Source organism: Octopus bimaculoides, chromosome 9 (assembly GCF_001194135.2).
Source record: "Octopus bimaculoides isolate UCB-OBI-ISO-001 chromosome 9, ASM119413v2, whole genome shotgun sequence".
Lineage (NCBI taxonomy): Eukaryota > Metazoa > Mollusca > Cephalopoda > Octopoda > Octopodidae > Octopus > Octopus bimaculoides.
Window position 1 is genome coordinate 75,203,902 of NC_068989.1, and position 10,163 is coordinate 75,214,064.

The 10,163-nt window shown below is 36.5% G+C and overlaps 1 protein-coding gene across 1 annotated transcript in view; it reads left to right on the plus strand.

The window, feature by feature from the left end:
• The window catches only part of LOC106877198 (importin-5), a 101,749-nt gene that overhangs the window by 46,094 nt on the left and 45,492 nt on the right, over positions 1 to 10,163 (plus strand). Inside the window, exon 4 of the mRNA XM_014926042.2 lies at positions 5,453 to 5,555. Within this exon, the coding sequence (XP_014781528.1) occupies positions 5,453 to 5,555 (103 nt within the window). The remainder of the gene's footprint in view (positions 1 to 5,452; positions 5,556 to 10,163) is intronic.

Below are 10,163 nucleotides of genomic sequence, written 5' to 3' on the forward strand. Positions count from 1 at the left end.
AATATTGTTAAAATTGTTTGTGTACAAGGCCTGCAGAGTAAGAGTTATGCCTCTGACAAGTTGAAACCAGTTTTAATTCTCTGTTAATGTAGGTCCATTTCACTAACATTGCTAATGTCCTTGGAAAAGACAAGAACATAAGTTCCTAATTTCCCCTTCTTTAAAATATAAGGATTAAGAACCAGTGGTCAAAATGAAACAAATCATAAAGCATTTATTTGTACTCAATTCCCAGCAACACATGTCTATTGATAGTTTCTCTGAACCTATATTTGCTTAGAATGATTTTTTTTTTTTAATTCAATAATTTTTATGCAGCTTCTAACAGTCGCTAGGTTGTTTTGTATAGTTGGCACTCATGTTGTTGATCATTGAAAATGACGAAAATCCACGCTAGATTAGCCAGAAACTGATTAAATATGCATGGTGTTTCAAACTTCACAACCTGTTGGGATCAGCTTTAATTTTTTCTTGTTATACTTTCTCAGGTCAATATAAAACGCATATACCATCAATATACGAGATATCGACTCAAAGCGATATACACTCACCTTGAAAAAGAGAAATAGCTTTTTTGCTTTGCTTTGTTAAGAGGAATCAATATTATGGTTAAGTTTCCAATATATAACTAACACAAGCAACTACATGCTGTATCTCTTGTGATTATTTTTCTTCTATTGTTATTTGAGTGTGCAAATGTGTGCAAGCATATGCAACATGTACTCCCAAACAATGAATTTGTGTCTCCAATACATTACAATTAAATTGTTTAAATATTTAAAATAAGTATTTGTTTGTTTTTGTTGGCTATTTTCTATGTTCTGTTGCTTAATACTAGCCTCAAATGGTTTTTAAAAATTATTTGTTTGGTGGGGTATCAGGTGTTGTTATAAATTAGGTCAGCACCTCAAATTGTGTGTGTGTGTGTGTGTGTGATCTTTAGGGAGCTTGCTGGCTCTTTATAAGTAAGTGCTTCCTTGTGGGATAATTAGATATACTTATGAGGGGAAGAAAGTGGTGGAAAAGAATCCAACTTGTGTGAACAGTGAAATTTTCCAAATTCTTATTCATTTGTATCCATCATCTATTGTGAATATGTATTACTACTTGAAAATGTGTGTAGTTTGGTCATCCTTAAGTATTCATGTTAAATATATTTATTATTATTGTAAAATATATATGAACATTTATATTTTGTAAATGTTTGTATATGAGTATATATTTATTTGTAAAATAAAAACATTTAGTAAATGTAAATATGTTAATTAAAATATATTCAATAATTATATAATGCTTCTGCAGTACAAATACTAAAATTAGAACTACAGAAAATTTAGCATAACTCTTGTGTAAGGACGACAAATTTGTGCTGCAGCATGGCCACAACTTGTAGGCTGAAACAAGTACAAGAGTATTTGCTCTTTAAAAAGAAGAAAATAACAAAATCTGTGGTTTGAGAATTCAGATTTTATTGTTTTGGAACAGTGCTTGCCTAAACTGTTTTTGGGCTTGCAGAGCCCACATCTTCTGTGTGATTGGGGCAAAACCTTTTTTCTTGATTCTTCTGTTTGTTTGAAATATGCTTGACTTAAGAAGCCATGTTCTCCATGATTTAAGGATGGAGATTTAGCTATGAAAGGGAAACCCAATGGCAGCCTTAAGGCTTTTGTGATTAAAGGTTGTCTTCGTGACGTGCATGAGCCGTTTTCATGACAAGCCAAACCCATGACTGTCACTAGAAGTGGCAAGGTATGGGTTTGTAGATGGAAGGAGCTTACCATAATAGTCTGATGCAGCTGAAAGTGAAGTTGTCTCCAAGGACTCCTTTAACTACCAAGGAGTTTATCGTTATGGACAGATGGGGACTTGGCCTAAGTCAGTGGAGTTGCTTTTGCTGTAGTTTGTAGGATTCTGTGTGATTAAGACAAAATTGTTTTATATTGTTGAGTTTGTTTGGTCACCTTCACTAGAGTCAGGAAATCATGTTTTGATATTGTAAGGAGATTTAGCTACCACAGAGTTCACAGAGAGTAAAGATTGTCTCCCTGCTATGTAAGTAGAAGAAGCTTACATTGGCTGTCTAAGGCTATGAGGAATTTGGATGTTTCCATACTGTCAAGAGTAGTGGAGGGATTAATATGGCAGATATGCATACCAACCAGTGATTCTGGATATATTTTCATCATTGTGCACAACCGTTGATAATTTTTACTTGTATAAATATTATTGTCTGCTAGTCTAGATTTAAATGGTGAATAAATGTTACATGTTAAACAAAGAAAAGCATGTAACTGCAGAGTGCATGTGTGTAGATGGTGAGGTGAGGTGTCCATGTTTGTTTGATAAGCCAGGGGATTATTATCTTGCTTGGAAATAGAATAAGGGTTGGCAGCAGGAAGAGCATTGGGCTATAGAAAAAGCTGTGTCTCAGTGAATTCCATTTGAGCCATGCATACTTGGAATAGTGGGCATTAAAATGATGATGATGGTAGCTGTGATTTATGCTTAGTCTTTTGTTTCTAGACCCCCAAAGCTACAAAAATGAAACTAAAGGACAGAATATAGGGTCCAATTTCACAGTGAGATTAAAAACACACATGTGCACACAATATTCCAGATGTTTTATTTGTACATTAAGGGAGTAAGCTGACAAAGTTGTAAAATACCTTATTCTATTTGTTCTGGCTCTTTAAATTCTGAGTTCCAATCCCGCTGAGGTCAACATTGCCATTATTCCTCCAGTGTTGATAAAATACCAGTCAAGTACTGGAGTTGATGTAATTAACTAACCCTCTCCTCTCAAAATTTGCTTGCTTTGAACCTAAATTAGAAACCATTATACAATATTATGTTGCATTTAGCTGTGAAAACCTGTCTGAATATCACATTTCAAAGTTTGTGCTTTGTCATCTTGTGTGATTTTGTTGAATCTCATTCAGGTTAAATTATCAACTGCCCAAGAAACTCACCTTGCAGTCCTATGGTTTTGGATTCAGTCCCACTGTACGGCACCTTAGGCAAGTGTCTTCCAGTATATCCTTGGGCCAATCAATGCCTCATGAGCGAATTTGGTAGATGCTATATTGAAGTCTGTCGTGTGTGTCCGTGTCCTGTTCGTCCATTGTACTGTGGGCGATTTGTTTGACTAACACCCTCCAAGGTGGTGCTCCAGCATAGCTGTAGTTTAATGACTTAAACAAGTAAAAAAAAAAAAAAAGGCATTTAGGTTTGTGGCTTGTCATCTTGTGTGATTTGTTAAATCCCATTCAGGTTAAGTGAACAACTGCTCTGAAGGCAATAACAATGTCATGATGAGGAATAACTCCTAGTCTTTTTGAAGTGATAGACCAGGTTATTATATCATCATCATCATTGGGAAACATAGTGAGCAATTGCATAGGGGCTTTCCTCATTGCTTATTAATGTGGTACATCCAACAGAGCATACTGACTGAATTTGTAATTCTCTAATCACCACATTTCTCCAATCTCTTCATTTACCGGATTACATACTCTCTCTCTCTCTCTCCCTCTCCCCCTTTCTCTTTCGCTCTCCAGCCAGTTTATCTTACTGAATGCAAAATTTCTTGTTGCCAAGAAACAACAGCCCTTCTAAAATATTTTTTAGTCACTCTCAAACCATAACCACTATGTTATTGATAGCAGCTCCTCAAATGAGAGTTACTTTACATAACAGAACATATATCTACTACTTCCTCCAGAGATCCATGTCACCTGTAAATGGCTGTCTTTGCTGATAATTATACTTTTATATATATTTTTTTGTATCTGGTGCACCTGAAATTTTACATCTCTGACTGTTAGACATCCCTATGCAGTACACCTGTTGTTTTACTACTTATTGTTTGTAGTCATTATATGCACTATCAGATTTCTGTCAATAGCTATCCTACATTTCAAGCAACATGCTAGATGCAAGGTAGAATATGCCTGTGAATATGAACATATTCACTCAAATCTATGGGATTATAAGCTTTTTAATCTTTGGGACTGACTGACTTTGAAAATAAAATAAAATAAAAATGAAGAATAAGTTTAAAAACAGTTGCATGTAATTGAAATTTCCTGAAGCTTCAGCCTTTTAGATTAAAGCTAATGCTTTTCACTTCTCTAGGGAGAAAAAGCATTATTGTGTGTGTGTTCAGTTTCATAAATAGAATTAAAGAAAGCCACACACGTTGTGCATGCGTGTGTGTGTGTGTGAGTGAATGATAGTTTTCATTTGTGCTTCTCAGAAAATTGCTGAGCTGTGACTGGTGTCATGTTGTCATTTCAACAAAACATCTGTTGGCCCTGTGCTTTCAAAGATGTGTGGAATAAGAGATCTCTTCTTTGAAAAATAGGTAAGGGTTAGTAACAGGAAAGGCATTCAACTGTACAACAATGCTTCCGTAATACACATGGTAGCTTAGGAAAATATGAACAGGAACATGAAAATAAATGTATATATATATGTATATATATATAAATATCATTATGGATTTTCTTTTAATGTTCACTTTTCTGTGCTTGCAATGGATTTTATTGAAGCAGATTGTCTACAGTCAGATGCTCTTCTTGTTGCCAAACCTCGCAAGGTAATATTTTACCATAGCCAGACATGTTTTTTCCAGAATATTGGAAATGAATGACACTACTTGTATGGCAGTGACACTCATTTACAACATCACATGATATCTAGACAAGGATGCATACATGCATGCATGCACAGAGAGAGAGAAAGAGAGAGTACTTGTTTCATATATTCTGCATACCAAATCCACTCACAAGTTTTTGGTCAGCCTAAGGCCATAATAGAAGACATTTGTCTTAGGTACCATACAGTGTAATGGAATCAAAACCATGTTTGGGTGGGAAGCAAACTTCTTAACCACCAGCCACGTCTGTGCAAATTTATGTCATGGGCTTGATTCCGAGACTGGGTGTTGTGTCATGTTCTTGAGCAAAGCACTTCATTTCATGTTGCTCTGCGATCATTTTGTCATCTGACATGTGGCACGCGTTCCACACCTGTACAGGTAATGTCGATTTGATGAAGGGAGTGAGCTTATGTGTACACAAACATTTGGTCACTCTAAACAAACCATCTGTGAACCTTCATACGTCATCTAACGATGGGAGAGTCCATGATAATTACCACAAGAAATTAGTCTCATTGTTAGGTGCATCTCTTCAGGGACGCCACAATGAACATTGGTACAATAAAAGATAAGTGTGAGGAAATGTTATGGGGGATAATAGAGTGGAGGTGAATAGATACATAGGTACAAGCGGTCAAATGGAAGGAAACCTCATCCAAGTTCATGGGGCACAATTGTTCCAATTGGCATGGTTGCTTAAAACTGGCTTGTATTTCTTAGGTTGAAGTTTAAAAAATTGAATTAGAGATTTAGCTTGTTTCTTAATTTGAATTTCAATGTTCTATTTTACAGACGAGGAGGGTAATATGACTTGGCCAGATATACTGAAATTTCTCTTAGACTGCGCAAGCTCTGAAGATCCTCGGCTTAAAGAAAGTGCACTTCACATCTTCAGGTATTTTTATTTTATTCTTTTATTTCTTTTAACCAACTTGTATTGATTTTCATCTTGGAGAGAAGATATTGCATTCACTTTTAATGCAAGTTTTGGAATGTCCTGGGCTGCATGCAACTGCAATTCAAATGGGGGTATTCTTGGGGCTTGAAAGATAGTAACTAAGCACTTTTCTGTACAAGAAACAAAGTTTAGCTTCATCGTAGTAATAACTTTCTGCAGAAAGATCTTGTGTTTACAATATTGAGATATTGCCTGGAAATACCAGTCATGGCCATGTTGTCTTTCAAGATTTTGATGATGTGATTGTTTATTTCTAAAATGACATTGTAGTGTAGGTGTGAAAGACTGGTTCTGGCTGGTTTGAACATAAAATAGGTTGAATATTTTGGCTAGATATGGCTGGTTTAAATGCTGAAGGGTTAAAAGTGATAGGCTGTGATTTCAAGAGATTTGGCTACTATTTCTAGCAAGTCAAGCAGCTGTGTAGAGGCTTCCACACAGGCTCGGTTGTTTGTCTTCCTAGTCAGAATGAATATTATTTGGCTCTCAGCCCACCTGATTTGTACACAAGTAATTGGATGGTAGCTTTCCTGAAGTTTATTGTGCATGTTGTGAATTCATTTACCTTACACAATCCCGTTTATCTCTAAATTCATTGTATCACAGCAATTTTTCTGCTAAGTGTATACCAAACCCCTAAAAATTAATATCCTGTGATGAGTTTGGTTGACACTCCTTTCCACCTTCATAAAACACACCCACACACCTACTTGTTCTGAATGAAGTCTACCCATCCTACTGAACCATGTGGAAATAAGAAAGGTGTGGTTGCTTGTGGTGTTGCTTGGTGACATCATAACAGACTTATTCCTGGCACAAACTATGTTATCTGCTGCACCAATGTATCATATCAATCCTATTTTCATGGTGATATTTTCAATTTGGTTATATTACTTGAAGCTTTCTGCTAGATGAATCAAAGCCCGGTCTTTCACCAAATAATTAAATGGTTCTCCTGTATTTTCTTTTACCCAAAGCCAGGAACTTTTCAGCATCCCTTGTATAAGCTACCCAAATGCGTTAATTATGGAAGCAACTTGAGAGATCTCTTCCTGGATGCTTAACCTTCTTTACATCATATTGGTTACAAATGTGAGTGTTAGTTCTACATGAATTAACCTCACCATAACATACAAAGCCATGCTCTGCTGAGGCACAATTCAAAAGACAAAAAACGAAAAAGATTCAATAAAAATGTATAAGCTATGATTGTAAGATTTTGAGTAGAGATAGGTATGATTAATTCCAAGACATTGGAGAACACCTCGAACATAAAAATACATCACTGAGATGCATATTTGGATATAATACTTCAACTCTCTTTTATCATATTTCTGTTGGAATATAGGGTGTTTCTTTCAAATAATTTTTTTTAAATGAATATAGTAAAATAGCTTCATTTATTTCTTGTGGCACCAGCAGTAGTGAAGATTGCCTCAAAGTTAAAGACCTAAAGTGGTCCCTACAACTGAAGGCAAACAGGAGGGAGTGTGGACAATGACTCAAGATGGAAAGATAAAAGATGGTGTAAGGGGGGGAGGGATTGAGAATTGAAAATTGAAAGGTTGGGGGATTGTGTTAGTGGGAGGGGTAGGGTTATAAATTTAGCTTAGAGCTTCTTATATTGTTTTTTTTTTTTGTTTTCTTTAAAAGATGTTTGTAATTTGGTCTTGTGACTAAACATTTATTTCTGAATACCTATTCACTCTCCACACCCAATATGAAATTTCAGATCATTCTTACATCTGATTTGTTGCCTGTTTTGCTCGGGGAAGTAATTACCTAATTTGTTATTTAACGCCAACTGCATTTGGCATTTTCTGGTACATTTGTTCTCTAATCCTACAGGACAAATTCTGTGGAATAGTGATGAAATGAGATTCTACTCAAGAAGTGTCTTTGACCAGGTTTCCATTCCAGTTTGCTGTTTTATTTACGTCTTGAGACCACTGAATGTTGTTGTAGTTAGTGAGCTGAAAAGAGAATATTTCAGCCAGTGAGACATTTGCTCTCCACTTACTGAATGAAATTGAAATCCTCACTTGCGTCCCAGTGACCTAACAGGTCACTACACATAGCTATATGAATGAATCATATACAAGCAAGCATTGAAGGTTTATTGTACTTCTGTGAAGATTATACAAGCCTATCTAATTAACTTAGACTAGTGTGGATCTCTGTTGCTTGTGTGTGCTAAAACACACATATGCACACACACCTATTTTAGATAAGAGAGAGAGAGAGAGAGGGAGAGTGAGAGAAAGAAAGAGACTATGCACATACACACATTGAAAATATGTTTTATTTCTCATGCATATCTATATTTGAGTGTATGTTGTACAGATTTGTTCGATTGGCATCTTTTGTTGAACTATGGTTATGCCGGGGCATTGCCTTTAAGAGCGTAGTCTTTTACATGTTTCAGTTTGGTATATATTTCATCCCACCCCAAATTAAAATGATAAACACACACACACACTGTCTCCACCTACAAAATCCCACTCAAAAGATATTGGCGAACAAGAGGTTACAAAGTAAAAAGGACTTTTCTAGGGAGCTGTTCAGTGGTATTTATTTCACATGGTGCCTGAGAAGCAAATTTGATGGAACGCTTATTTTTATCCTTTGTTTCAGTCATTGAATTACGGCCATGCTGGAGCACCGCTTTGAAGGTTTTAGTTGAACAAACCACACCCTGTAGTTATTCTGTCAATCTCTTTTGCTAAACTGCGAAGTTGCAAGGAAGTAAACTGAACTCATGTAGGCCATCAAGGGGTGGTAGGACGAGGAGACACACACACACACACACACACACACACACACACACACACACACACACACACACACACACACACACACACACACACACACACACACACACACACACACACCCCTCTACCTTTTAATTTCTGTCTACCAAATCCATTTACAAGGATTTGGTTGGTCTGGGGCTATAGCGAAAACACCTGTCTGAGGTGCCATGCAGTGGGACTGAACTGAAGGCTACATGTTTGGGAAGCAGGCTTCTTAGCCATGCAGCCATGCCTACACTTATATATACATATGTATGTGGTCTAGTGGTTAGGATTCCTGGCTTTCACCCAGGCGACCCGGGTTTGATTCCCGGCATGGGAACGTATGTCGACCGATAGAATAAGCACTAGGCTTACAAAGAATAAGTCCCAGGGTCGATATGCTCGACTAAAGGCGGTGCTCCAGCATGGCCACAGTCAAATGACTGAAACAAGTAAAAGAGTAAAGAGTATATATATAGATCGAAGGAATGTTATATTTTTTTAATTACTCATTAAATCATTTACTGTGGTCTGCAGTTTCTTTTACAAGGCTCAACCATTCTTCCTGCCAAAAGAAAAAAAAAAAACTTTGTATAACTATCACTAGTCTTCAGGTTTTATTTTTGTACATTATATTTATCAAAGGATCAAGTTCTGCTACATAGGTGTGTAATTACAGATATGGTATGTACTTGAACAAAGTGCAAGCCTCTGCTTTACTTCAGTTGGTTTGGTATACTCAACACACAGTCTACAATAGACATTCTAAATGGTATTAACTGGAGTTGATCAAAAGCAACCTATGAGCTCTACATGAAATCAGTCTTCACCTATTTATCTCCTAACATATTCAAGCTACATGGAATAAACTTTGTTTTTTACTGGTTTTAGTTGTTAGACTTGAAGAACTTTTAGTTGAATGTATTGACCCAAGTACCCATTCTTTTAAAGCCCGATACCTATTCTATCAGCTTCTTTTACTAAACCGCCAAGTTATGGGGACGGGAACACACTACCACTAGCTCTCAGGCAGTGAAGTGGAGGCAAACGCAGATACAAAGGAACACGCACATGCACGCGTGCACGCTTTTCAGTTTCTGCCTACCACATCTACTCACAATGCTTTGGTCTATAATAGACTATAGTTGAATACACTTGCCCAAGGTGACACGTAGTAGGGCAGAACCCTGAACCTTGTGATTGGGAAGCAAACTTCTTACCGCAAAGCCATGCCCGTGCCTATGTGTAACATATTTACAAATAAAGTATGAAAATTGTACTTGTAAATGAAGTATAGAAGTGGCCTCATCTTTGTCGTTCAGGTAGTGAATTGTCCTGGTCATTTAGAGCTGCCTCATGATATTTATTCAGGCTCTCTGTTTCTTAGGTTCAAATAATTTCAAGGTCACTAGCCTCTTCTCTGTGGCTAGTGGCTAAATAATAAAAAGTTAAAAAATTCAAAACAGCACAAGTAAACAATATATATATGTTTCAAATTTTGGCTCAAGGCCAGCAATTTCAAGGGAGGGTTTAAGTCGATTACATTGACCGCATGGCTCAACTGGTATTTATTTTATTGACCTCCAAGAGTATGAAAGGCAAAGTGGATCTTGGCAGAATTTGAACTCAAAATGTAAAGACGGACAAAATGCTGCTCCATTTTACCTGCTATGCTGACTCTGCCAGTTTGCTTTATACACATACATACATACATACATGTGTGTGTGTATATATATATATATACATATAT